Source organism: Gekko japonicus, unplaced genomic scaffold (assembly GCF_001447785.1).
Source record: "Gekko japonicus isolate JY-2015 unplaced genomic scaffold, Gekko_japonicus_V1.1 scaffold1529, whole genome shotgun sequence".
Classification (NCBI taxonomy): domain Eukaryota; kingdom Metazoa; phylum Chordata; class Lepidosauria; order Squamata; family Gekkonidae; genus Gekko; species Gekko japonicus.
This window is the reverse complement of record NW_015173717.1, coordinates 159,512-187,067: the sequence shown is the minus strand read 5'-3', so window position 1 is coordinate 187,067 and position 27,556 is coordinate 159,512. Positions and strand designations below refer to the sequence as shown.

General features: G+C 50.6%; 1 protein-coding gene across 1 annotated transcript in view; it reads left to right on the top strand.

Moving 5' to 3' along the window:
- The window catches only part of LOC107120607 (heat shock factor protein 3-like), a 72,290-nt gene that overhangs the window by 32,991 nt on the left and 11,743 nt on the right, over positions 1-27,556 (top strand). The window contains exons 5-13 of the mRNA XM_015423338.1: positions 4,542-4,669; positions 11,301-11,425; positions 13,687-13,762; positions 15,944-16,005; positions 18,445-18,526; positions 18,778-18,917; positions 19,859-20,098; positions 23,422-23,527; positions 25,010-25,072. Coding sequence (XP_015278824.1) covers positions 4,542-4,669; positions 11,301-11,425; positions 13,687-13,762; positions 15,944-16,005; positions 18,445-18,526; positions 18,778-18,917; positions 19,859-20,098; positions 23,422-23,527; positions 25,010-25,072 — 1,022 coding nt within the window. The remainder of the gene's footprint in view (positions 1-4,541; positions 4,670-11,300; positions 11,426-13,686; positions 13,763-15,943; positions 16,006-18,444; positions 18,527-18,777; positions 18,918-19,858; positions 20,099-23,421; positions 23,528-25,009; positions 25,073-27,556) is intronic.

Genomic DNA, 27,556 nt, shown 5'->3' with positions numbered 1-27,556 from the left:
GGTTGTGAAGGGCGGGGTATAAATCCAATCTCTTCTTCTTCTCTTCTTACTGGTGGCTTCAGGCTGCCTGGTTGTGTTGCTGACTTGGAAAGAGCTGGTATAAACTTAACAGAATGTTTTACTCCTAAGGCCTTGACTTTAAAACTCCTCCTGGGGTTCTGTAGCAACTCGCTGAGGATTCCCTGATGAGAAGATCATTAATGGTGGGAAAACCTTCTGTGGTTTACAGCTTCAGTGCACAGATGTAGAGGAACTGTGTGGGCATTCTTTAGAGTTACTTTTAAAAAAAGGCAGTCTAGGCATAATCAGGCCATGATGATAAAATAGTTTACTGTTCACATTCAAGCACAGAGCCCAAAATGTACCTCAAATTTTAAGTAGAATTCCACTAAATAGATAGTGGACAGAGTGATGGTAATGCAAAACCTCTGGTAGTGTACTGATGAAAATGTTCACAGACTACCTCTAAAGGTTGAAAAAAGTTCAAGTCCAGGGGCACCTTTAAGACGGACTAAGTTTTATTCAAGGTATAAGCTTCCATGTGCATGCTACTCACCTGAATCTACCTCTAGAGGTTGCAACTGTTGTAACAAACATAAGAACATAAGAGAAGCTATGTTGGATCAGGCTATTGGCCCATCCAGTCCAACACTCTGTCACAGTGTCCAAAAATCAGATGCCAAAAAGACAGACCTCTCAGTATCCAAACTCCAAAGACAACAAAACTGGGGCCAATATCAGTCCAATAATACACTCTTAAACATTAATTATGTATGCTAATACAATTACTTTTATACTTGATTATAGTATCTAAGTATACATAATATTCACAAGGTATACAACCTAATCATACAATATCTTAATGTTATACAATAACACGGTAATACAACAAAATATCAATTGCTGCCAACTGCCAGAAGATACTAGTGGAATTCCAAAACATGTGCTGTTAACAGTCAAAAGAATGTAGAGCTTCTTGACAAAGCAGCCGGCTTATGCTTGGTTTCGTCTCTTAACTTCCTCAGAAGCAACTTAACTGCAAAACAGAATCCATTACAATACATTCATACAGTATTAAAATATGACACTTAACACAGTTTGCAAACCCACAATAAAAGTCAAAATTGAAGAATACTACCTGGTATTGTGTATAAATTTTCTTTATGTTGTAATGTTATTTTCCTGGTTTCTAAAGACTCTTCTCAAGAGTTGCTACATTTAATATAGGGACTAGCCCTTATTTCCTACAAAACAGAGGTATTGGAATTTAATCCAGTTATTTATATAATTGCATTATATTAAAGCAATCCTATTTACTACCTACCTTAAACCATATCTCATATGGGACCTGTCCTTGATAGACTAAGCTTCAAAGCCAAAAAGGTCTCTCTGTTCTACTGCTACATGCTTACCATATGTATCCTAAGTGCAGAAGGCTCTTAAAGATGATTTATTTTCGATTTTTAGGGACGAACAGGTTTTTCAACGATTTCTAGATTGGCTTAATTCGGTACATGAAACTATTAAATTTACAGCCCAGATTAATAGGATGGAGATTAATTTTCTTGATACAACAATATATATTACTGAGACTAGATTGTTAGCAGTTAAATCTTATGTTAAACCTACGGATAGAAATTCTTTTCTTCATTTTAATTCATATCACGCTCAGCATTTAAAGAGGAATCTGCCTTTTAGCCAATTGCTACGTCTTAAACGTAATTGTACTTCACGTAAAGATTATATTAAAGAAAGAAACAATTTACATCAGCAATTTGTTACACGGGGTTATCCAGAAGAGGTTATAGCCAAAGCATCAGCCAGAGCAGAATATAGAGCTAGGAGTAGTCTGCTAGCTTACAACAATATACAAGATACACCTCAGCGCATATCCTGTGCATTTAATTACACCACCAATGCTGAACGCATTAAGAAAATTATCTTTAAATACTGGCATTTGGTCAGTGATATTCCGGGTTGCAAGAACAAACCTTATATAGGTTTTCGTAAAACTAAAAGCATTAGGGATTCCTTAATTCATACAGATGAGTTACGTGTTAACAGGAGCCTTTCGATTAATAGTGGTCATCATCGCTGCGGGATATGTTCAGTGTGTGGGCTTGCAATTGTAGAATAGAGAGACCTTCAGCAACTCTTGAGAAGAGTCTTTAGAAACCAGGAAAATAACATTACAACATAAAGAAAATTTATACACAATACCAGTTAGTATTCTTCAATTTTGACTTTTATTGTGGGTTTGCAAACTGTGTTAAGTGTCATATTTTAATACTGTATGAATGTATTGTAATGGATTCTGTTTTGCAGTTAAGTTGCTTCTGAGGAAGTTAAGAGACGAAACCAAGCATAAGCCGGCTGCTTTGTCAAGAAGCTCTACATTCTTTTGACTGTTAACAGCACATGTTTTGGAATTCCACTAGTATCTTCTGGCTGTTGGCAGCAATTGATATTTTGTTGTATTACCGTGTTATTGTATAACATTATATTGTATGATTAGGTTGTATACCTTGTGAATATTTTGTATACTTAGGTACTATAATCAAGTATAAAAGTAATTGTATTAGCATACATAATTAATGTTTAAGAGTGTATTATTGGACTGATATTGGCAAAAATCAGATGCCATCAGGAGGTCCACCAATGGGGCCAGACTCCAGAAGCCCTCCCACTGTTGCCCCCCAAGCACTAAGAATGCAGAGCATCACTGCCCCAGACAAGAGTGTTCCAGCCGTACCTTACAGCTAATAACCTCTGATGGACCTCTGCTCCAGGTGTTTATCCAATCCCCTCTTAAAGTTTTCTGAGCTTGTAGCTGCCACCACCTCCTGTGGCCATGAATTCCATGTGTTAATTACTCTTTGGGTGAAGAAATACTTCCTTTTATCTGTTCTAAACCTGCTGCTCATTAATTTCATTGAGTGCCCACAAGTTCTTGTATTGTGAGAAAGAGAGAAAAGTACTTCTTTCTCTGCCTTCTCTATCCCATGCATAATTTTGTAAACCTCTATCAGTCATCGTTTCTCCAAGCTAAAGAGCCCCAAGTGCTTTAACCTTTCTTCATAGGGAAAGTGTTCCAACCCTGTTATCATTCTAGTTGCCCTTTTCTGCACTTTTTGCAATGCTATAATATCCTTTTTGAGGTGTGGTGACGAGAACTGTACACAGTACTCCAAATGAGGCTGCACCATTGATTTATATAGGGGCATTATGATACTGGCTGATCTGTTTTCAGTTCCCTTCCTAATAATCCTCAGCATAACGTTGGCCTTTTTATTGTTGGTCTTTATGCTTTTTGCAGTGTGTTCCTCATAGTCCTGATCACCGACTTGCATTTTATTTGCCACAGCCTGTGCTCCCTTTTATTTACCTCACTTGGACTAGGAATTCTTCTTCTCTTTTCCTGCTTCCATTACTTTGTTAGTTAACCGTACAGGCCTTTTTAAATACTTATTTGTACCTTTCCTAACCTGCAGTATACATTTTATCTGAGCTTCTAGAACTGTAGTTTTAAATAGTTTTCCAAGCTTCCTGAAGGGATTTGACCCTCCTTTCCTTCCAGTTTCTTCTTCACAAGCCCCCTCATTTGAGAGGCTCCCCCTTCTAAAGTGAAATGGGGTAGGGTTGGGCTTTTGGGGCAACTCCGTGTTTACATGAGTGTTGAACTTAATAGCATTATGGTCACTGTTCCCAACCGGTGCTGTCGCATTGACATCTCTCACCATGTCTTGAGCATGGCTTAGGGCCAAGTCCAGGGTCTCCTCTCTTCTGGTGTGCTCAGCGACCATCTGCTCCATGGCAGAGTCATTGAGAGTGCCTAGAAACCCAGTCTCTTTCTCCTGACTTGAACACATACTGACCCAATTTGCGTTTCTCACTAAGAGGTTCTGTGTAGATTTTTCTTTACTGTTGCTTTAAAAATTCAGCAAGTGAGCCATTGATCGTCAAGTCTGACTTTGGCCAAGCACGTTTTTGAAGGAGCCGTTTCTGTTCATGACAATTAATCAGTCCCGAGGTGCACTGAGTACTGTGTTGGGGGTCCTTATCCTGAGAGTGAGCGTGAGAACAGATTCTGCCCTGCCTGTGGCATCGCACAGCCCCAAATGAGGCCGGGCAGCATTCCGTTTCAGGGGGCAGTTGCTTCTCCACCCCTTCAAGAACGTTACACAGGATCAGATGATCCTTAGGATTTGTGGTCTAACTTCAATCTTCTCAATGACTGTTCTCCCCCCCCCCCCCCAGCAAGTCACTCCATTTATTCAGGGTTCCGAAGCAGCTCTTGTTGGGGGGTGGGGTGTCACTATTAACCCTTGTGTAGCCCAACTGTTTGTAGGCTCCCATAAGGTATCTGTGTGCAAGTTTTAGTTTCCCCCCCTTCCAGCTGAATGTGCAATAGCTAACTTTCTCATGCAAAAAAAGTTTCCAACAATTATTCAACTGCAAATCACACTGTCATTTAGCTGAACCTAAAAACAAAATTGTGGTAATGTCACAGAAGAATGCTAAGTTTTCAAATGCCTTCACAGATGGCTTCAGGAAGGTGATTGCCCTGGAAAATGGCATGATGACTTCTGCGAAGAACTCGGCCATTGAGTTCCAGCACCCATTTTTCAAGCGAGAGAAGTTCAGCTTGCTGGCAAACATTAAACGCAAGGTAGCACCCCCACCCACCCTCAGGGGGCGCCCCAGTGAGCATGCCTGGGGTCAAGAGGTCGTTGCTGTCTCTTCTCTGGCGAGCGAGCGCATGCAGACAGTGCTTGCTTGCGTGTGTGGGGAGGGAGGGAGCAGGGAGGTGCTGCTGGCTATGCCTCCCCCCCGCTGTTCATCTGGATGCCGCTCGAGTAGAGCTTTGACTTATTTCCGGCTAGTCTGCCCATCTAGAACGGGAGCTGGCAGGTGCCTTTGGGATTAGGACACAGTGTGGTATGTCAGTCAAAATCTCCAGTGGGCATTCAGAGGCCTTGCTTGGCAGGAGCCCCACCTGGCACTTGATGGGTGCCGTGGTGCCCGTGGGCACAGTGCTGGAGACCCCTGCTCCAGAATGTGCTTTGCAGGCCATTCAGCCCCATAGCCAGAGTTTCCCCCCCGGGGGTGGGGGTAATTTAATTAATGGATCTAATAATTAATCCATCCCTGCATGCCGTCCGAGGCAGGCAGGGCAGCGGGTGGCAAGCTCGTCCACCCAGGGGCATTTATCTAAGAATGGCGAAAGCAGGCAGGGCTGCAACTGCCGCCCCCCCCCCCCCCCCGGTAGCAAAGGCAAGACGAGACGACACACGCAAGGAGTGTGCAGCCGAGAGGAAGGGAGGGAGAGGGCGCGGCAGTGAGCCACAGAAGGTAAAGTGAGTGGGAAAGAGAAAGTTTTACCCTTGCTTGCCTCCCCCCCCCCACCCCAGCACACGCCTACTTCTTACACAGTCTTCCTTGTGCTGGGGTCGTCTCTCGGAGAGGAAAGGGCTGCCATCCGGGCACACTTTCCTGGGCTCGAATTCAGCCCCGTGGGTCTCATGGGGACTAGTAAATAGTTCCATCCATCTCTGCTAAGCCCCACAAACCCGGGTGCTTCTGGGGGGGGGGGGCGGGAGAGGGAGCCAGAGCCACGCACCCCAGGCTCAGTTTGGAAAGGAGGGAGGAACGTCTGAGGAGGACAAGGACATTAGGGAGATCGCACTTCGGGCTGGCCCGTGCAGCATAGTGTTGGCCATAAATTTGAACTAAACTTTAGTTACTAAAGGGAAGACTTGGGAAAATTGGTGGGGGGGCGCTTCAGATTCCATAGGGGGCACCACCTGCAGTGCCCCACTGCTGGCCACAGGCCTGATGCCCTTCAGAGCAACTTTTGACATATTCTTCATTGGGAAACTTTTTATTTGTGTAGATAGTACAGCGGAAAACTTCAGTATCTGTACATTCCAAATAAATTATATGCAAAATCTATAGGCTTTTTCTTGGTCACCTCTGCCTTGCAGGTTAGACTAGCTATCCCTGTGACTTGTAGGCAGGCCCAGGCAGAAATAGGTGGATTTCCATGTAACTGTGCACAGGATTGTGGTGCCAAAGTCGATAAGGTGGGATCTGAACCCCGTGTGCTTAGCCAGCCACATCAAATAACAGGCTTCCCCTGCTGTCGCTCTGTGCCCCTCCCTGTTCTGGGACACATGCATACGGTCAAGTCTGATTTCAGGCCTAGTTGGGGTTTTTGTGTATCTTTTCCAAGCAGTTAACCTGACAGGAATATTTGTCTGCATGTTGTTACTGGATCCTGAGCTGCAGTTGCTTTACCAAAGATCGTCAGCAAAGCTGTTTTTCTGATTTCTAGGCAGGAGTCTGGGGGCCTCACCCACCCCCATTAAAGTGACTCCTAAAACAGTTCTGCCATCGAATGCTCCCTTCAGACTTCCTTTGTGAGTTTTTAAACGTCAGCTCTAAAAAGGGCAGGTGTGGCTTGACTTTCTCTACTACTTAAGAAGAGGAGTCCTTTTAAAAGTGGTGGTGTTTCCGTTGTGTGTTGGTTCTCATGGAACTGCTCTTTGAGTTAGTACAGTCAGTAGTGCAGGCTGGGGGGGGAGGGTGCATTTAATTTCCCTCCCACTTTGTTGTCGTATAACTGCCAGTTCTTTTGCCATCTATCTTTTTATCATTGGTAGTTGTTCTGAATGCAGGAGCCTTCAAAAAAAAATCTGCCATTAGGCAATTCTTGCGCATTTGTGTTTTAGAGGAACGGCACGCAGGTGTAGGGCGAGGCCGAAGTTAGCAGTGGGCGATTGCCCTCTCCTCCTTAAAATGGCTGTTTTTCCTTTTCTCTGGACAATCTGATGTGCTCTTCTGAAGTAGCTGCTTATATGCTCATTGCATGCAGATTGTGACCTCTTGCCATGAGGAGTCCTCAGTCCTGAGAACAGAAAGCGTGCCCGTGCAACGAAGTGACTGGGAGGCGTGTTCCTGACCTAGGACGGCCGGCCTCCACATGAGGCCTGCTCAGCTCAGCTCCCCTGGGGGGAAATGGCTGCTTTGGAGGGAGGGCTCTCTGTGGCATGGCACCCCTCTGAGGTCGCTCCCTCCCTCCTTCCCCAGGTTCCAGCCCCCAGTTCTCCAGGAATCTGCCCACTTGCAATTGGCAACCTTGTCACGTGGCCTTTCTGCAGGCCCACAGCGGAAACCTCTGCTGATGTCCTCACGAGCTGCTAGGGGTGGATCTTGAGATCATGGCGCACGCTCGTACAGTGATACGATCCGATCACCCTCTTCAAGCACTTGAAGGGCTGTCATCTGGAGGACGGTGTGGAGTTGTTATCTGTTGCCCCAGAAGGTTGGACCAGAACCAACGGGTTGAAATTAAAAGAGTTTTCGGCTAAACATTAGGAAGAACTTCCTGACAGTTAGAGCGTTTTTTTTTGAGCGGTTCCTCAGTGGAACAGGCTTCCTTGGGAGGTGGCGGGCTTCTCCTCCTTTGGAGGTTTTCAAGCAGAGGCTCGATGGCCATCTGACAGCAATGCTGATTCTGTGAACTTAGGCGGATCTTGAGAGGGAGGGCAGGAAGGGTTGCCTTAGTGCTTAGTTTTCGTGGCCCTTTTTTACATGCCCACAGAAATGCCGATTGCCACTTTGGGGTCAGGAAGCAATCTTGGAGTTTTTTTGCCCCTCTTCTGGGCATGGAGCAGGGATCACTGGGGGTGTGGAGGGGGAGGTATTTGTGCATTTCCTGCCTTGTGCAGGGGGTTGGACTAGATGACCCTGGAGGTCCCTTCCAACTCTATAATTCTAAGTTGCGGCCAGGCACCTGAAGTCTCTCTTGGTCTCGTCTGCAGGATCTCTGCCCTCAGTAAGGGTTGAAAGATCCTGTCTTTGGTGGAAGTGCTAATGAGGGCAGCATCCTCTGTCCTCCAGAGGCAGGATTGTTGTGGCCGAACCTGGTCCCTGCCATGGGCTGGTGTGTGCCTTGGCCAGCCATTTCCACGAATGCCTCTCGTCTGGCTCTCAGGCGGCTTGTTGCGAATGTTGTTGCCGCCGCTGTGTTCAACCCCCCCCCCCCCCCCCCGGGCCCCGGGCTGAAGCCCTGGAAACTGGGCACAACACAGACATGGTGAGGTCATCTCATCCACGCCTGGCAACGCAGGGTTGTGGCAAGAAATCCAGTTCATTTTGCAAACAAAACTGGCTCTCTAAGCCACTGTCCTCCATTCTCTCTGCTCCCCTCGGAGGAGGGAAATGGCTTCTGTCATGGCCTTGTTGACAAGAGCGGTCGTGTTCGTGTGAAGGGAGGGAGTGGCGAGGAGACTGGGCTGTGGCCGGGGGGGACGGGGGACGGTTGCCTTTTGCCCAGGGCACCACTTGACGTTGTGGGGGGGGGAGAGAAATCACTGCTAAAAGGTTATTTATCTATTTATTTACAAAATTTATATCTGTCATGCAGGAAGGTGAGGGGGGGAGGTGGTGGGATTGTGTCTTGAGTGGGCTGGGGATGGGAGGCAGAGGCTGGATGAGGGCCCCAGTTCTAGAGCAAGGGTGAGGCTTCTCCGCTCCTAGGCCTGAATTTCCCCACCAGTAAGAGTTCCATGATGCAGCCTGCTGGTCCTTCGTGGCCAAGAGGTGTGTGTGTGGGGCTGAAGAGAAGTGGTCCGTGGCACCTTTTCTGGCACCTGCCAGGTGTTTCTAGAAAGTAGGTGGGGCCAGGCAGGGATTCCCCCCAGCAAAGGCTCTGACTGGCTTTGAGGGTGGGATCGGCTGTGCAGATGTTTAAAAATGCTGCCTTGGCGGCAGCTGCCGCCATCCCTGCAGAGGGGCCTCCACAGGGGGACTGGAGGTCAGCCAATACAGCTATTTTGGGGCTGTGCCCACCACGTCATGGCAGACTTCCAGAGGTGCCCCCACGCGCAAAAAGGTTTTGGGGGGGCTGAAGTCAGCCTTCCTCTGAGGGCCTTCTGCAGACAGGGGCACCCTGGGCCAGTTGTGCCTGCGTTGGTGGAGCTATTCAGAAGCACAGCACGGTTCTCTCCCGCAGCATCCAGCCCCTGCCCGTCTGGCGGCCACAGACCCTGCTCCCTGGCCTGACTCCAGGCCAGCGTTGCGCTCGAGGGCAGCAGTGGGAGTATTTTGCTGAGCCGTGCATGACCTCCAGCCCATTCCAAATGCCCCCAGGCCTGTCCACACTCAGCAAGCCTGTGTTCTTTGGCACCGCTGCCTGGGAGGAAGGAGACAGTTGGCAAGTGGAGCGTCCTGTGGCCAGCCCCGGGTAGGCCTTCGGTGGTCCTCACTGGTTTTCTGTCTGGTTGAAGCATAAACCGCTGCTTGTCAGAAACCAAGCCTCCTTCTCTCCCAGGGTGCCGGCAGCAGTGAAGTCTGCCTGGCAGACCTGCCTGCTGGTCTTAGAACTTCATCTCAAGTTTTTGCTGTTCCTGGAGAGCTCAGACTGGTTCTGGTTTCTTGGCTCTCAGAAATCCCAGCACCGTTCCCAAGTTCGTGGCGGACACAGAGATTTCTGTCAGGACCCAAGGCAGGCCTTGCTGTATCGGCAGAGGCGTGATTCCCGAGCTTTTGGGGCAGCTCAGCGGCTTTTCCTTGTCTATACTAATTGTGCATGGAACCAGTTCAGTTAAGGTTTCCCCGTCTCTTTCTCCGTGCCCTTTGAAAAGGCTCCGCTGCCTGTCTGTGGGCTGTGCCAGTTCGGTTAACCTCCCAAGCCCTGGGCCCAGCACATTGAGGGGTGTGTGTGTGTGTGTGTCTTCTCTTACGAAGCTTCCTGCCCATGAAGATCAGTGGGTGGGGCCCAGCTTTTGTGTGCCTCCTGCCAGGACAGTAAACTTGATGGGAACCTGAGCTGGTCTTTGGGATCATGACTTGCCAGCTCTTGAATTCCTGCCCCAAAGGAGCACCTCCGGAGCCCGAGATGGCCGGGAGCATAGACATGTCGATCTCCCACTGTGCCTCGCAGGTGAGCACCCAATCATGTGGCCTCCGTTGCTCTTAATACGCTCAGTATGCAGCTTTGGAGCTCTGTTTATGAATGAGCAGCCCAAATAAGGTGTGTGTGGAGGATGTGTGGAACATAAAACCGTCCAGAATAGTGGCTCTCCAAAACTTTCCTGGGGTGTGCATCTGTGTGGTCTGGGGAAGAGCACAATCGCATAAGGTGTTTACGTCATAGAATCATAGAATGTTAGAGTCAGAAGGGACCTTGCAGGTCATCTAGTCCAACCCCCTGCACTCTGCAGGAGCACAGCTGAAGGATAGCTCTACGACATACCGGAAAGATGGTTGTCCAGCCTCCGCTTGAAAACGTCCAGCAAAGGCGCATCCACCACCTCCCGAGGCAGTCCGTTCCACTGCCCAACCACTCTGACAGTTAGGAAGTTTCTCCTGATATTAGATCTAGCAATCCGGAGCAAGAGAGAATAGATCTGCTCCATCTTCTACCTGACAGCCCTTCAGATACTTGAAGACTGTAATCATGTCCCCTCGAAGCCTTCTCTTTCCCAGGCTAAACGTACCCAACTCTTTCAGCCTTTCCTCATAAGACTTTGATTCCAACCCTCTCACCATCCTGGTTGCCCTCTTCTGGACACGCTCAAACTTGTCGCCAGGCTCTGTGGGGTCTTGGGGCAGGGGCTTTCTGGCTCCCAGGCGACTCAGTCATAAGCGTGAGTCTCGTGTGACCCTCTCCTTTGAGAATGTTACCAAAATGGTTGCCTCTTGTAGCCGCCCTTTGGTTGTCATCCTGGCCACCGGGATGCAACTGCTGTGAGTGCGAATCTCGTGCACATGGGAGAATGTTGCCGTGACCCATCATTGTGGGCCCAGTCTGTCACATGGGAAATCCCCACGTCTGTAAGGGAAGCCGGCTTCCTCTTTGAACCTGAGTGCCAAGCAGAGTCCCAGCACAGTCCCCCGTCCGTCCGTTTCCTCCTGAGGCCTGGAGCAGGGCAGAGGTCACGGGGGTGGGTTAAGTGAGAAATGGACAAGGCAGCTGTGATGGGAGGTTCTGTGGAAGTTTGTTTGGGTCTCTGTTTGCAGCATTTAGATGATATATCTAAGACCAAGCCTCTCTGGTCTTGATGCACCACTATTGTTTGGTTCTCACCTTTTGCAGACTTCTTTAGCTGTAAATGCTAAATGGCCACTGAGCTGACGTGGGTTCTGGCACTTCTGCCGTGGCGGGGAGGCTGGTCTTCCTTGTCCTCTCTCGGAGCAGCAAGCCTCTCGTTCTTCATGCGGTCCTTATAAGAACGGTGCGTATTTAAAATGAGCCTGTGAGGAAACCCCCCCCCTGTGCCTTGGTCCTGCCACAGGTGTCTGCGGTGAGAGCGGAGGAGCTGAAGGTCTGCCCGGAGGACTTGCACAGAGTGTTGTCCGAAGTCCAGGAGATGAGAGAGCAGCAGAGCAACATGGACCTCAAGCTGGCCAGTATGAAAAGGTGCCGACATCTCTCGTGACCGCGGAGTGTCGTCTGGAAGGGGGAGCTGGGCAGGGCACTGCAGGGTGGTCATTGGCCTCAACAGTTGGATAATAGTTAAAATAAAACATAACAAGTCTGTGTCTTAGATATTATAGTTTAAATAATATATACATTATATATAATATAATAATCTGGCAGTGTGACCCACCAGATGCTAACCCTGAATCATCCAGTGGTAAGATCATGGAATATTTATGTTTCAAAGAACAAGTCAGTAAGTTCTTATCTGCCTGCAGGGGGGGAGGGGGCGGGGGGGAGAGCAAAGGAGAACAGAACTGGGAGATCACAGCAGAGAAAGTGACAAGTGAAGCGGAAGTGAGATTCGGGGGTGGGGGGGGCAATCTTTTGTACACTTTTAAAGGTGTGGTCCACTCTTCCTGCATTGATAGTAGATGTTCCTAACTTGGTTTTTGGTATATGTATTTCAGATTTTATCCCCTCTCTCTTATAAATCAGGGAAACGTGCCTGAAGCAATTCTTGGGGAAATACCCATTACCACGTTGGGACTGTGAAGCTCACCAGATGTGCTGGCAGTAGCTTCCATGTACTGATTTTTTAAAAAAATGCAGCACTGAGTTTTTCGAAATGAAAAATATTTTGTGGTAAAATGAAACAGTGGAAAATTTTCCACCCTGCTCTTCTGGGTACTGGTGCCAGAATGGCCGAGTAGGTTCTGCCCAGGCTGGGTGTGCTGGCAGAAAGCGTCATGAAGTCTCCGCTGGCTTCCGGTGACCCCTTCATGGGGTTTCCAAGGCGAGAGACCTCCAGAGGCGGTTTGCCACTGGTGCCTTCTGCGTGGCAGCCCTGGACTTCCTCGGCGGCCTCACGAGGGCTGACCCTGCTTAGCTTCCGAGAGCTGATGAGGTCAGGCTAGCCCGGACCGTCCGGGCCAGGACGCCCGAAATGAGTATGTCCTACTCAGGTTCGCAGCTTGGGGGCTGCTCCTTGATCCATCTCGGTCACGTGAGGCTCAGGTGGCATCGGTGGCTTGGCGTGCTTTCTACCGGCCCAGTTGTGCCCTTATCTGGAAAGTCTTTTATGCTCTGGTAATCTCCAGACTAGATCACTGCAACACACTCCAAGTGGGGCTGCCCCTGAAGATGGTTCAGAAGCTGCAGCTGGTGCAGAATGTGGCAGCTGGATTAATAACTGGGACCCAGAGGTCCGAACACATGAGACCAGTTCTGGCCCGCCAGCATGGGCTGCCTGTATGCCTCCGGTCCCTATCCAAGGTGTTGGTCTTCACCTAGGAAGCCCTACTTGGCTGGCGACCACAAGATCTGTCAGAGCACCTCTCCCAGCCTCCATCTACCCGGACTCTACCCTCAGCCTCTGGGGTCTTCCCCCAGGTGCCAACCCCTCGAGAGGCTTGGAGGGTGACGGCTAGGGGGAGGGGGCCTTTTCGTGGTGGCCCCCCATCTTTGGAACAATCGCTGTGGCCCACCTGGTGCCAAACTTGCCATCTTTTCAGCACCGGGTTAAGACAGCTCTGCTTGCCAAAGGCCTCTGAAAACCTCCTGGGTGATGCAGGGGCCCGATACTGTTTTTTCACTCTGGGTTAGGTCTTTTTTTGGGTCTGGTGGTCTATTGTTTTTAATGTTATTTTAAATTAATTTTTAACTCTCAATGTTTTATCTGTTGTATCTTTATATACTTGTTGTAAACTGCCCAGAGAGCTTTGGCTACAGGCAGTGTAGAAATAAGACAGATAATAATGGTAATAGCAGTGATCTGCCAGGCCACCCCTTGGCGTTTGGCCAACGGACGGCACCCGCGTGCCCTCACCCGCCCCCCTTTGCCCTGTCCTGGTCATGCCTGCGAAACACGTCCTGCGACACGTCCTTTGGCTGCCAGTGAGGCTGCCCCCAGAGCGCTGCTTGGGCTGCTGCCGGGTCTTGGCCCTTGAGAACCGCCTCCGTGGCCCTTTGTAGGGCCTGTGGGCTCCCAGCCGCCCCCGGGACGGGGCCTTGTGTCCAGTGCCGGCTCCCTGAATCCACCTGTGTAAAAATGCGTGTGGGGCCTTCACATTCTGAGGCCTACCCCGGAACACCTGAGGTGCACTCCGAAGAACGTGAAGCACGCGTGGACTCTGGGATTCTGTGCTGAAGGTGAGAGGCACGACCCCGCGTGCTCCTGCGGAAACTGAAGAGCCATTGTCTAGAGCAAGCCGAGTAACTGCCTCTGTTCTTTCCCTTGGTCTTGGTGCGTTTTCATGCAGGGAGAACGAAGCCCTGTGGAAGGAGGTGGCGTCTCTGCGGCAGAAGCACAGCCAGCAGCAGCAGCTCCTCTCCAAGGTACCAGCCACGGCCTGTCCCTTCTTTGGGTGACTCTCGAGCAAGCACGTCTGGGGCTTTGGGGGGGGGGTGCACGCCAGAGGGGAGGGGAGCCTGGAGGGACTTTCATCTCCTCGTTCTTCCTCTGGGCTTTGCGAGGTCTCAGGATGCTAAAAGTAAAAACAGACGATTGGTGGGTGGGTGGGGGGGACATGTACCGTCAAGTCGCAGCTGGCTTCTGGCAGCCCCCGTGGTGTTTTCAAGGCAAGAGATGGGCGGAGGTGGTTTGCCATGGCCTGACTCCGTGGGGTGACCTTCGTGTTCCTTGGGGGTCTCCCACCCAAGCCCGCATCCGTGCTGCTGCCCCTGCTTAGCTTCCGCGGTCGGGCTAGCCTGGGAACCTCGGGTCAGGGCAGAGCAAAGCTTTTCATAAAAGGAAGGACGCGTGGCTGAGAAACCTTCAGGCAGGCACTGAGAGGAGTTAGGCACTTGGACCAGGTGCTTGCCAGACGCTGGAGCTGTCCGGGTGTCAGGCCGTGCGAGCCCCAAGCCCTGCAGTGAGGAGCCGTGCAAGCCAGCTGTCTCGCGGAGGTGGGTTTTCAGTGGGTGGGCATCACCCTGGGCCTGGCACGAAGTTTTGCAGAAGTTGGGCCCCAGTTGAAATTGATAGTTTGGATGAGTGGGCAGTTGACAGAGCTCTCAGTGGAGATCAGGACCTCTTTCCAGAACGAGTGCATCGTCTCTTCCAGGGAAGAAGGCTTCATGAGCCCTTCCATGTGTTCCTGTGAGTGTGAGTGGAAGTGCTCGTCTACACTTTTTCTCAGGAAAAAAAGAACCAGCTTCTAAGCCTGGTATTCGATTTGGCTTGGGTACCTGGCAGTGCGGATTCAGAGACCTGAATATTCCTCGTTGAGTGTGGAGGATCGCAGTGCAAAGCTGAGCCCCCCCCCTCCCCACGCGCATGGGCCTGGCAGATTCGCTCTGACCCTCCCCAGATCTCGTTAGGATCTCCGTGTCCGTCACATGATGTACAACAAGAGTGCTGGTTGGATTGGGGTTGAGCAGTTGACTCAGAGGGGCTGTAGCGACATCTGTGCTTCCTCAGTGGGTGGAGGGGAGGCAAAACTCCCAATAACTCTAGTGGAATCTGAGATGCTTGTAGAACATGTGGACCAGTTAGATCTTGGGCAAATCTGTTGAAGGGGACAGCAGGACGAAGGAACAGCACTTTAGATACTGGCAGAGTCCAAGGTGGACCGGGGGGGGGGGGGGGAGATCTGTAGCCCAGTTCAGATTGGCTTGGCCGTCACAGTCACGAGATGTTCCTGGGCTGGGTGTGTCCCACGAGCTGAGGATGAAGTGGGGGGGGGAGCACCCACTCCCCTGTGCTCCGTGCAGAGCGATGGGCTGAAGGTGTAACAGAAGCAGGTGACCCAGAGACTGCAAACTGGGGCTTCTCTTGAGGCCTAGAGCCCTCATGGTCCATTATCTTGGTACTCCACGCTGACCCCTTTGACGGTAGGCCAAGTGTCTGGGCAGAAAGTCCCCGCTTGGAGTCCTTCCTCTGCTGTGGGCTGACGAGGCTTCCTGGGGCAAGTCTTGCATGGGCCTGCCGCCTCTGGCTCGCGGGAGTCACAGTCCTGCCTTCCTCTACGGGGTGGTTGTGATCTCACAGCATGATCTCATCGAGGTGGTCCTCCTCCCACTCCACTGAGCAGAGTCTGGCAGCTTCTGGCCGTGTCCGTGGTTTCCCCCTCGGTGGAAGGCTCCTGAGGATGGTGAGCAAGTGGAGGAGGACGTTGAGTGTTATGGGTGGGGGCTGGGGAGCCTGCTGGAGAACACTTCGGTCAGGCCTCTTGTTTCGTCTCCCGTCAGGTTTCCCTGAAGCATGGGGCAGGTCATGGGACAGCCTGGGCTTTGCATGGGGCACAGTTGCTTGGTACCCGTGATGGGAGGTCTCCTTCCCGGTGGCTTTCTGAAAGGTTCCAAAAAAACCACCAGGTGCTTCACCCTTGGCATCTAATCCCTGAGCACTGATGGCACCACGTGGTCTTTGGAGAAGGTCCCCAGGGATGCTGCACAGCCAAGGGTGTTTTGCCAGCGTGGAGGGAATGGGCGCGTTGACTGGGCTGCTCCCTGACCTTGCATGGCCGTGGTGCTGCTGAGGGGGCCCTGCTGACATTTCCTCTCCTCTCTCTCCAGATCCTGGAGTTTATACTGAGCTTGATGAGGCGAAACTGCATCGTGGGGCTCAAGCGGAAGCGGTAACTGCTCTTTCTTCTGCCGCTCGACTGGGATGCCAGTTGGGCCTTGCTAGAGGGCGCACTGAGGGAATGGGGCACGGGGTGATCGATGTGTGGCCTTGACGCATTTTTTGCAGCAGCCACTTTCTGTGTAAGAATATAAATTCCATTTATTTTGTGAACAATTGAGCACAAAGGGTTATATATCACTGTATACTTTTCATTTTAATTATCTGCTGCATTTTAACCTCACTCTTCCTCCAGGGAGCTTGGGGCTATTTGGGGGGAGGGGTTTCCTTCCCTCTCAATTTTATCTTCTCAGCAACCCGGTGAGGTGGGTGAGGCTGAGGGAGAGGGACTCTCTAACACAGTGAGCTTCATGGTGGAAGGGGGATTTGAATCCAGCTCTCTGGGATCCTGGTTCCACCTGTCACATTGCAGTAGCTCTTGATTTTCATGTCTGAGGTGCCAGGCTGCACTCCCGGTGCTCACTGTGGTATTGGGTTCCCTCCCATACCTCGAGGCTGTGCTAAAAGTCTCTCTGGGCTTGTATCCTGGGGGGGATCCTATCCCAGTTAACCAAATCGGAAGTTTAAAACTAACAGACTGTGTATGCTCAAGGTCTGGTTTGGATGATTCCGAAACCGTAACTATTGTTAAAATCAGTCCCCTCCTGCTGTGGTTACTATTACTGAACAAACCAGGAGAGAGAATCACGGAAACACATACCCTGTTTCCCCGAAAATAAGACCTACCCCAAAAATAAGCCCTAGCAGGATTTCTATGCATTTGTGGTATAAGCCCTAGTGTGTCTTCTTGAGAAAAAATAAATATAAGACAGTGTCTTATTTTCGGGGAAACACGGTATATCAAAAGAGAACAACTGTGATAGCCTAACTAATTACCAATCCTTTTTATGTTTAAATGAACAGTGCATTACATATAATATGTGAAAAATTGCATTACAAACTTGTTTCTTCTTATCTACAGTTCAAAACCTTTAAAGGATTCAATAGGCACTTCAGTCCTTCTGTGTAGAGAGTTCATCAAAACAGGAAGCGCCTTCTTAGAGAGGAAAGCATTTCGCACCTCATTAGTGTATCCTAATTAAGGGAACATCATCCTTTAAAGTTTTTGAACTGTAGATAAGAAGAAACAAGTTTGTAATACAATTTTTTCACATTATATATTTATATTTATTTATTTATTCATTCATTTAACTTTTACCCCCCCCCCACACACAACATGGTGACTCAGGGCGGCTGTTCATTTAAATATAAAAAGGATTGGTAATTAGTTAGGTTATCATGGTTGTTCTCTTTTGATATATGTGATTACCAATGTTCCCTCTAAACTGTGGAGTCTTGTGAGCAAAAATTCTACTTTGTGAGCTACTAACATTAAAATTATGAGCGAGCGATTTGGCTACTGCATGAATTAGTTTGCTCTGGAGCCATCCTTCCAGAGCTAAGACAAAAATGTGTGAGTTGGAGGCTAAAAAACTGTGAGCTAGCTCACACTAACTCAGTTTAGAAGGAATACTGATGATTACCATTATTAGCAGCTAGGAAGTGATTTGTAGTTTACCGGGGTAGCATCACGAATCATGCCCAGTTGGACTTAATTTACAACTTCTCATTTTAGAAATTCATATTAGAATTAATTTACAACTTCTTAATTTACAACTTCTCATTTTAGAATTTCATATCGGTGGTTAACATGTTCCAGTTAGGACATCTATGTATGTGGGTGGCTGATGAAGTGTCTTCAGTTACCCCTCAAACAGTTTGTGTCACCACTGTAAAAATGACAAACAAAAAGGGAGTGGGAATCCCTGTCTGTTTGGTGTAGTGGTTAAGTGCGCAGACTCTAATCTGAGAGAACTGGGTTTGATTCCCCACTCCTCCACTTGCAGCTACTGGATGACCTTGGGCAAGCCATAGTTCTGTCAGAGCTGTTCTCCCAAGAGCAGTCCTCGAGGGAGCTCTCTCTCAGCCCCGCCTACCTCACATGGTGTCTGTTGTGGGGAGGGGAAGGGAAAGGAGTTTGTAAGCCGCTCTGAGACTCCTTTGGGTAGTGAAGGGCAGGGTATAAATCCAATCTCTTCTTCTTCTCTTGCACCTTATTTTCTGCTGCTGCAAATAGAAGTAAGAAATCAAGAGTTTTTCAAGGAAAAAATTAACAGCAGGATTTACAGTACAGTACTGACATAACTTTCTTGGGAGTAAGCCCTACTGAGTAAACCTGAGTAGGATTCTGAGTAGACCTGCTTAGGATTGGTCCCTTACACCAGTTAATCTGCACTTCTGTTACCTGCTGTTTGTTCTACATCACTAAGAGAGGAGGCCGCTGATGTTCGGAACGTCTTGCATGGGAAATGTCGGTGGAACATCATTCCATGCAACTGTCTTTCTGAATTTACTAAGCATGTTCTAAGAATCTGCTCATGTCTCCGGCTAGATCACTGTCTGATGGTTCGGGTGCCTTGCCTGCAAAATACGGCCGTCAGTACATTCACATTCCTATTGAAGACTGTGAAACAGTAAGTCCTTTTGTGTCTGGGGTGGCTCCTTGTGAGTCTTTTCAGGGTGAGTGCCAGAATCTCTTGATCACTGAGGTTAAAGACTCTCTGATGATACGTCTTCAGGTCACCAATAGATACTCTTGTTTCTTTCCTGACTCAGTAATACAAATCAATAGAATTGCAATGTTTGTAAAATGGTGAGAATAATTATTGTGGCAAGAATGGCGCCTGCAAGTCTTCCTCCTGCTCTGGTTGCCTCTCTCCCGTAGGCGACTATTTCTGAGCACCCTGCAGGCTGCGAAGATGCACTGATAATCCGTGACATCACCAACGTTCCGGAGGAGGAGGAGGGCCCCGGGGACTGCCCAGGGAGGCCCCTGGCTGTCGCACGCACCGTCAGCGGGAACTGGTGAGGAAGTGCGGGGGGGGGGTGTTCCCGTGGGGCCCTGTGCTGTGCTCGACTCTTTGTCCCGAGAGACCGGAAGCTGGAAGTGGCATTGCAACTCTGCGAGTGCTTTGCTGGCCGGGGAGGAGGTAATCACTGACTGCAACAGGCCTGAGTTGAAAGGCAGCTTTTTAAAATGGGGCTTTTCCTCGAACAAGAAGGGCTGCGACATTTTAACTGAAGGGGGGGGGGAGTTTGGGGCCTTCCGCTAAATCAGGCGGTGGCCTGCCTGGGCCCGTCTTTTCCCGTGGCTGGTTTTCTGAGACTCAGGGGTGCGAAGCAGGAGTTCTTCTGTCACTGAGCTGTGGCTTAATTCAGGGCCTCCCCAGTGTGGTGCTTGTGGGTGCCGTGGGGCCTCCCAGGTGTTTTCAGGAAGTGGGCGTAGCCAGGTGGGGCTTCTGCCCAGGTGAGCTTCTGACTGGCCATTGGAAATACGATAATCTGGGAGACTGGGGTGGATCCCCACAAGGTGGGCGGAAGCCACTGCTGCCGTGACCAAGGGACACGAGAGCCACCCCCGGCACAAGGTGGGCAAGCGGGAGCTGCAGCAAGCCTCTGCCTCCCCCCCCCCCCCCCCCCCAAATCAGGGCATGTGCAGCCCTTTTCCCGGGGCCATTTTGGCCTCCTGGGCAAGCCCCTCTATGCCTCTGGAGTGTGTAGATGCTGTGGACCAAGGGGAGTTGGGCGGCCTGCTCACAATCATCCCGGGGCCATCTGTCCATTTCAGGGAAGTGTGACATTGAGTGAGATGGGCTGTCTGCTCTAGCACATCACTTCTGCTTTTGTGCCTTAGTTGTGGATGTTTCCTAGGAAAGAGTCTCGTAATGCCTCCAAAACGCATCCGTCTGTGTTCTGGAGCGCAGGTGCTCAACCCTGCGCCCTTTGCGTGTGCTGTGTGTCCTCAGGGGTGGCCAGCTGCCCGCTGGAGAAGGCCTCCCTCCCTGCAGAGCGTTGGGGCTGGAACTGCTGGAGGTCAGCCGTCCAGTTCAGCTGGTGGGCAGCGCAGTGGAGGGCAGCGTGGAAGAGAGCTGTGCTGTGGAACCGCACTCTGTGCAGCCCGGCGTGGCCGAAGACCCTGCTGCCGTGATCGCCTCCATCTTGGATGAAAGCCAGGCAGCGGCGCAGAGTGGTCCTGTGCTGGAGAGGTATGGCTGGTTTCCAAGGGATGTAGCCGGGGTCAGGCCAGGACTGTGGAATCCGCACGCTGAGAGTGTCAGGCCTTCCTGGGCTGGGATTCCCAAAGGAAAGCCAGTCGTTGGCAGCTGGCTCAAAGCCCAGGCTCTCTTGCGGTCTCTGACCCTAGTAGCCGCTCCCTCGCTGCCTCCCGTTTAGTCCTTGCGTCTTATGGCCGCTGATGGACATCTCCTCCAGGAGTTCGATGGAACCCCCTTTTAGTAGCAGCCATTATTACATCCACCAGTTAACTGTTCTGGGCATGAAAAAGTGCTTCCTCCTGTCTGTCCTGAATCTGCTGCCCACCGACAGTTTGGTGGGACAGATTCTGGTGTGACGTCTGCCAGGAATTCTGCAGCAGCCAGCAGACTTGCGTTGACATTGTCAGTGATGCTAGGACATGCGGGAGGCAGCAGGAAAAGAGGAAGACCCAACCAGAGGAGGACAGACTCCACCCAGGGGGCCACAGAGGCGCTCCGTGTGCCGGAGGCTGGATGCTTTGGAGGAGGTCGATTCCTATGGTTGCCGTAAATCGGAAGCGACTTGCCGGCACTTCATGCACACACGTGCACATTTTTTCAAAGTGGCATTCACATAGACTGTGTAAGGGGGCCGTGTTCCACTTATGCCACCCCTTTCTCCCCAGCTGGGGGCCCACCCTCAGGGTCTCTTCACACGGACCAGGCCAGTCATCTGCCCCAAGCGATCCGGAGTCTGTGTGTGGTCTGTGAACGCAAGGGGAACGTCTTGCTGGGGAAGAGGTACCTGACAGTCTGGCAGCGCTTGTGAGACTCACAGCGGGGCCTTCGGGGTCCACCAGAAGCTCCTGGCTTCTGTTCTCGTGCTCAGCCAGGTTGTGGTTCTGTGAATGTCCTTAGGGGTGAGGCAGGCCACCGATGAGAACTGCCACTTGCCTAGGTAGATGCATGGGCAGAGGGAGCCGGGCTCCCCTGGTTCTGTCACCAGCCCAGGTGCTTAGAAGAAGAAGAGGAGGAGGAGTTGGATTTATACCCTGCCCTTCACTCAGAGCGGCTTACAGTCTCCCTTCCCTTCCTCTCCCCACAACAGACACCCTGTGAGGTAGGGAGGGCTGAGAGAGCTCTTTCGAGGACTGCTCTTGAGAGAACAGCTCTGAGAGAACTGACCCAAGGTCACCCAGCTGGCTGCATGTGGAGGAGGAGGAGTGGGGGATCAAACCCGGTTCTCCAGGTTAGAGTCTGCCACTCTTATCCACTCCACCAAACTGGCTCTCGTTGGTAGTTGCAGCTTCTGCTTTGGGCTGACTTTTTCCAAGCAGCGCGGCTCCACAGGTATCTTTCCCAGTCCCACTAGCATCTCTGGGGGGCGAATGAGTTGGGCCCAGGGCCTTTTGCTCTCGGAGCACATGTTGAACGAATGAACGGCAGCCTCTAATGGAGAAGACGGACTCCCTTACCCTCGATGCTGCCTCAGACCAGTTGGACTTTTTGGCCAAAGGAGTATAAATGAAGAGCGTGATGTTCTCGCTCCGTGCCGGTTTTTGTTTCTGCGAAATGTGACCCGAGACCAGGCAGGGTGGTGCCAGTCCTACTTGGCCAGACCTCCTAGGTACGGTCCAGAGACACCTCTTCAAAAGAGTGCTAAGGACAGCAGCTTGTCCCTGGCAAGGCAGGAAGACCAGGAGGTTACTTACTGTTTCGGGCTTCCTGCAATGGAACGGGGGTCACTGGGGGTGTGTGGGGGGGGAGGTAGTTGTGAAGTTCCTGCGTATTGCAGGGGGCTGGACTAGATGACCCTGAAGGTCCCTCCCAACTCTCTGGTTGCCTGAGCTGATGATTGTGAAAGGATTTGAGGGGGGGGGGCGCATGTGCAAGGAGAAGACTTGGCTTGACAGAGAGGTTTCCTCCGAGGGAGAGCACTGTGGGTCCAGAAGGCTTTTACAGTCTCAGTTGCCACCCAGCGCTCTACCTGGAGTAACTGAAAGAAGTGAAATATTCCCAGAGGGGTGTGTCTTTCTCAGAGCCAGTGGCAGAGTTGGATGCTCGGGGGCCAGGTTTCGAGTCCCCTCTTCTATCACTGAAGCTCGCTGGGTGACCTTGGGCCCATCACAGACTCAGCCTGGCCTACTTCACAGGGCTGTTATGAGAAAATGCCTGAGGGGAGAATGACGTTCTAGAAAGCCACATATTTATTTATTTATTATATTTGTTTGTGTGTGTGTTGTGTGCTTGCCTGGAAGTCATGGTTGACTTCTGGCGACCCCCTGCTGGGGGCTACAGTGACCCACGAAATGGTCACTTCCAGGCTTGATTACCATAACTTGCTTTTACACGGGCTTGCCCTTGCAGCTGATCTGGAAACCCCAGCTCATGCAAAATGTGGTGGCATGCCTGCTGACTGTGTTGCCCGTGTGGGCGCACATTCAGCCAGCGCTACCCCAATTGCACTGGCTACCGATTGAGGACTGGGTCTGTTTCAAGGCACTGGGATTGACCTTGAGAGCCTTGCTCAACCTGGGACCGACATCCCTGAGGGACTGACTCTCCCCCTCTGTGCCCCCAGAGAGCCTTGCGCTCTGCCAGTCAAGATCTGCCGGTTGTCCCCGGCCCAAGGGGCGTCTGCTGAGCCTCGACCAGGGCCGGGGCTTTTTCCACCCTGGCCCCAGCCTGATGGAACAGGCTCCCCGCTGAGATCAGGGCCCTGCCGGACTTACTGCCATTCCGCAGGGCCTGCAAAACAGAGCTGCTCCACCAGGCCCTTGGCTGAGGTTGGGTGTGTGTGTGTGTCCAATAAAGACCCGGCCTCCTCTGCTGAAGCCCAGATCAGGAAGACCTCAGGGCCCCTGTGGCACACCAGCCGTGGCGCACGTATCCGATGTGTTTTAGAACCTGTGTTGTGATCCACCCTGAGCCTGCTTGCAGGGAGGGCAGAATATAAATGGAATTGAATAAATAAATTGAATGAATACATTTCCAGGGAGCCTGCCTCTGGTATTCCTTGGAGGTCGCCCTTCCAAATACTTGCCAGAGTCGGCCCTGGGTAGTTTCTGGGACCTGACGGGATCGGGCTTGTCTGGGCTATCAAGGTCAGGGACCATTCCAGAAAGCCACTTTGAGTCTCCAAATGCAGATTGGCCTCCTGCAGATGCCGTGGGACTTTGTTCTGGAAGAGACATTGCTGGTCTCGTCCTGTCGGTCTGTCCTGTGGGCCCGTCTGCTTGGGGAACGTGGCTCATCCCTGGACCACGCTGGCAGCTGCTGCCTTCCGTCCTCCCTTCGTGCTTTGACTTTGTGGGCTTTCCCGCCTTCTGTCCTAGGGAGGAGATGCAGGATTTCTTGAACTGCATTGATGCAAGCCTCGAGGAACTTCAGGCCATGCTGTCAGGGAAGAAGTTGGGCCATGGTTCGGAAACGCTCCCTGATGTGAGTACCTCCATGGGCTTGCGTGGGGAGCTTCCTTGTCGTGTGAGCAGCAGCCATTCCCATTGCCAGGCGTGGAGGCCACCTTCCCTGGGGAGCCAAAGCAGCTTTTGCGAATAAGACCACCTGTGCGGTGATCTCGGCTGTGGAGAACCAGGTAGCCACACAGTCAGACTCTGCCTACAGACCAGCCTTTATTTGAAGTGATCAATAGCATGTTAAACAGTGCAGCATTACACAGCTACAGGAGTCCAGTACAGAATTGCCAGCAGATGAGAATTAAAACTGCAGGAACTGGTAGCAAAGAACTGCAGTTCCACAGATGAGGCATTGCTCTCAGAGGAGGGGGCACGAGCAGGACCTGTGCTGGGCTGAGCAGCCGGTCTCCGGCGCTTCTGACCAGAAGCAAATTGGGGAGACGTTGCAATAACAGGGGAGGAGGGGAAGAAGTGAGGAACGGCTCCCGCCCCACTCCTGCCTTGCTTGGCCGACTCCTGTGCAGAAGCGGCCAAGAAAGGGGGGGGGGGGAGGTCTCCTGGTAGCTACCACTCTACTCTATTTCCAGATCCTCAGGGAGAGACCAGACGGGAGAATTTCTCTTCCAACCTGTTACTCATCTCAGAATCCTTGTGTAGACGATGGGTGTGTAAATGGTGTGAACAAACCGAGCGCAACAGGCCTTGGTTCCAAGGAAAAGGAAAGCTTTATGTGGAAAAGCAAGCGAGAGGGAGGATTGCTTCAGGGAATCCAAGCAGAGCTGAGAGGCAGAGGCAGGAGGAAGGAAACCTGGAGTGCAGCAGAGAAACGAGGAGAATCTGAACACAAAGCTCGTGAAAGGCTGTTCCCTAACCAGCAGCTCATGTGGGCTCAGCAGCCTGTGCGTTTCAGCTCCTGCACCCATCCTGGGTGGTTGTTCCCTTGCTTGGGTGCTGCTCTGCACCATGCATGCTCCGTGGGAAAATGAGCATCTTTGTTCTGGTATGTTCACGGAGCTGGCAAGGCCCAGAGCGCTCACTTGGGGTGGGGCAAGTGTCTTGAGCAGCTGTCGTTTTCTTGCCAGTTGTCTGCAAGCAGTTTTGGCAAAGTGAGGGGGTGGGGAACTTTGCCCCTCCCTGGGCAAAGAACCTTGGTCTCCACTACCTGAATATGTGCTTCTGGGTGCAGAGAGGCTGCTAGAATGAGCTGAACATCTCTGGGAAGCTTTTTTAATGAAGGAAGGTGTTTAAAAAGCAAAGAAATTATGCAAAAAATGGGGGAAATTACTGGGAATATGATAGGAACATTGTGGCTGATATTGTTCCCTTTTGCCCCCGCTGCTGTATTTGGACCAGTTTTATTGATGGACTGTATCTCTAAAAACATGTTACCCAATTAATTAATTAGGCAGGCAGGCGCCTTTTTAATTTCTGACTGTTGAACAGCCTGTCGGAGTGTTTCCTGCCTGCTCACTGCACTGCCTCTCTCTCTCTCCGCCTTCTTCTCTAGCGCTACAGCCCTGAGCTTGTGTTGGATGGCAACTTGACAGAAGTTCCCGCTGATCTGGAGGGTGTAAGTGGTGCAGGCCTCTTGTGGGGGGCAGGCTTGAGTGGGGCAGGATGGCCGGGGGCCTCTTCTCAGTCTGAGGTGGGGGGCCATGGGAGTGACAAGCAGATGGTTGCCCTGGAGCCAAGTGCCGCCTCTCCCACCCGCCCCAGCTGGCAGCACCCGGCTGGCCACCCCCAGCTGGAGGGGGTTTTCTCGTACCTCCGTCCTCTTGGACTCTGCTCCCTGGGCACCAGCTGTGGCGACGGGCTGAGGTGGATTTGAGTGCTTTCCCCTTTCTCCGCAAAGCCCAGGTTAGTGTTTCAGGAAGTCTTGTCACGACCACGTGATGAGGTGAGTCAAGCTACCCAAACTGAGCCTTGTGGCTCAGCCGGCATTTGAGCCAGGGCCTCCCGTGCCACCTCCGGCGGGCCATTCCTGGCGTTTCCTGGGTGTGGCTCCTGTGTCTCTGTTTTGCGAACTGTAAAGCCCGGCTTGTGGGCTGTGGTGGTTCGTCCTCTTGTTCCCCTGGGTCACCACTGACACTCGGTCCTCCCACAACCTCCCTCTTGTGTCCTTTCACTGGGGGACTAATACTGGGGGGGGCACCTGCCCTTTCCCACACTTGTGCAAATGCTTCTGTGGCGAGCCTTCCATTTTAGGTGCATTTAACGACTTTGGGGGTCCCAAGGACCATTAGCAAGGGTGTCTGCTGGTCAGGGCAGCGGGAGGAAGGCCCTCTTCTCCACCCCCCACCCCCACCCCAGCTCAGTTTCTAAAAAGCCTTTTGTGTTTTTTTAATTCTCGCATAGCTGCCTTTGGCTTGTGAGGAGGGCTCCAACCTGATTTTTTTTTTCCTTTTAAAGAAGCATTTTTGGCACTATTCTAGGGTGTTGATGAAGCTGCTTTTTGATACCTGGGCATGGCAGGTTTTACCCATGAAATCTCCACGTTCTGAGCAATGTTCCCTCTAAGGTGTGAAGTGTTGTGAGCCAAAATTTTCTTTCATGAGCAAAAAATGGTGCTAGCTTTAAAACTGTGAGCGGGCCTACATTTTTTATATTTCATATATGCTTTTTATTTTAGTTTACAAACATGCAAAACACGCAAACATAAAAGCTATTATCATTTGTATCACAAACTACATTTATATGGAACTTATATTTGTATTACTTAAGTAATTCTTTTAAAGTATATTTAGGAATGACTTAAGCACAAGTGTAAACAGATCAAGATGGGCGAGCCGTGTCAGTCTGTCTGCAACAGTAGGAAAGAGCCAGAGTCCAGGAGCACCTGAAAGGCTGACAAAATTTGGGGCAGGGGAGGAGCTGTCCTGAGTTCCTCAGGTATCTGAAGAAGGGATCAGGAGCGGTGGCTCACCGAAGAAGGGAGTAGCACCAGATTAAAACAATGAACAGCAATAGTTGCCTAAGGTTTTTAAAAATGTATATACTATTTGGGGAAATAAGTCACTGTACGCCACAACTTGGAGGCTGTTGAAGTGAAAAATCCAAAGGAACTACAGTGCAAGACATGCTTTTCCAGTTACAACTTCAAAGTAGGAGTGCAAAAGAAATTAAAACTTTGGTTTCTGTTGTCAGATTTACTGTTAAGGATTTAAGAAACACTAGAATGTAATTAAGTATTATAGATAGTTCTGTCCACGTATCTCTTTCTGAACACAAACTTTAAAAACTGTAAAGAACACAAGCCACGTTCCCCCCAAACACCAAACAGCCTTTTGAAAGCTGAGCCAGCATCAGCAGTGTATAACCAGAAGACTGCAGGCAAGAGAAACCACCTTTAAAATCTTGCTTTAGATAAAAATATCTTTTTTTGTTGTTTTTAATCCCCTGAAAAACAGGGTAGCTTTATTAATTTTTGTTACACCTACGTGACTACAGAAAGGAAAAAATAGGGAAAAGGGGGGGGGAAGAGAAAGGGGGGGGGAAGGGAGAAAAAAAATAACAAACTAAAATAACAAACCCCAGAATACAGACAGTACAAAAGAAGAGGAACCCACACTATAACTAAAAACCCAAGAAAGGAAGGTCATTAACAGTTAGTATACAGTTAGTCATAAAAAAATTAAAGCTTTCGTTTAAGTCAATGAATTAAGGAGATTAGTGAGTCCATTTTAGTAAATGTCTAATTTCTTCTCAGTATGCACAAAGACTTCATCCAGTTCGTTCATAAATCTTTTAGATCATAAGAGCTACTTGGCAACTCTTAGCCGCAAATCATATGCCTCTCTGGCCGTGCCTCCTTCTGCTCCCATTAGGTCTCTGTCCGTCTCGTCCAGGCTGGCTGCTTGGCCTCCACCGTCTTGCTGCTCTTTCTCTTTCGATCCGAAAAACCGCTTCAACATTCTTCCGCTTTGAACACCGAGTCGATTTTTTCTCTTTTGTCCTTATATTTAAACTGCACCCCCTCTGGAAAAAGCCAGGCGTATTGAATCTGGTTGATCTGAAGTGTTGAGATAAGCTCTTTATACGCTTTTCTTTTCTGTCG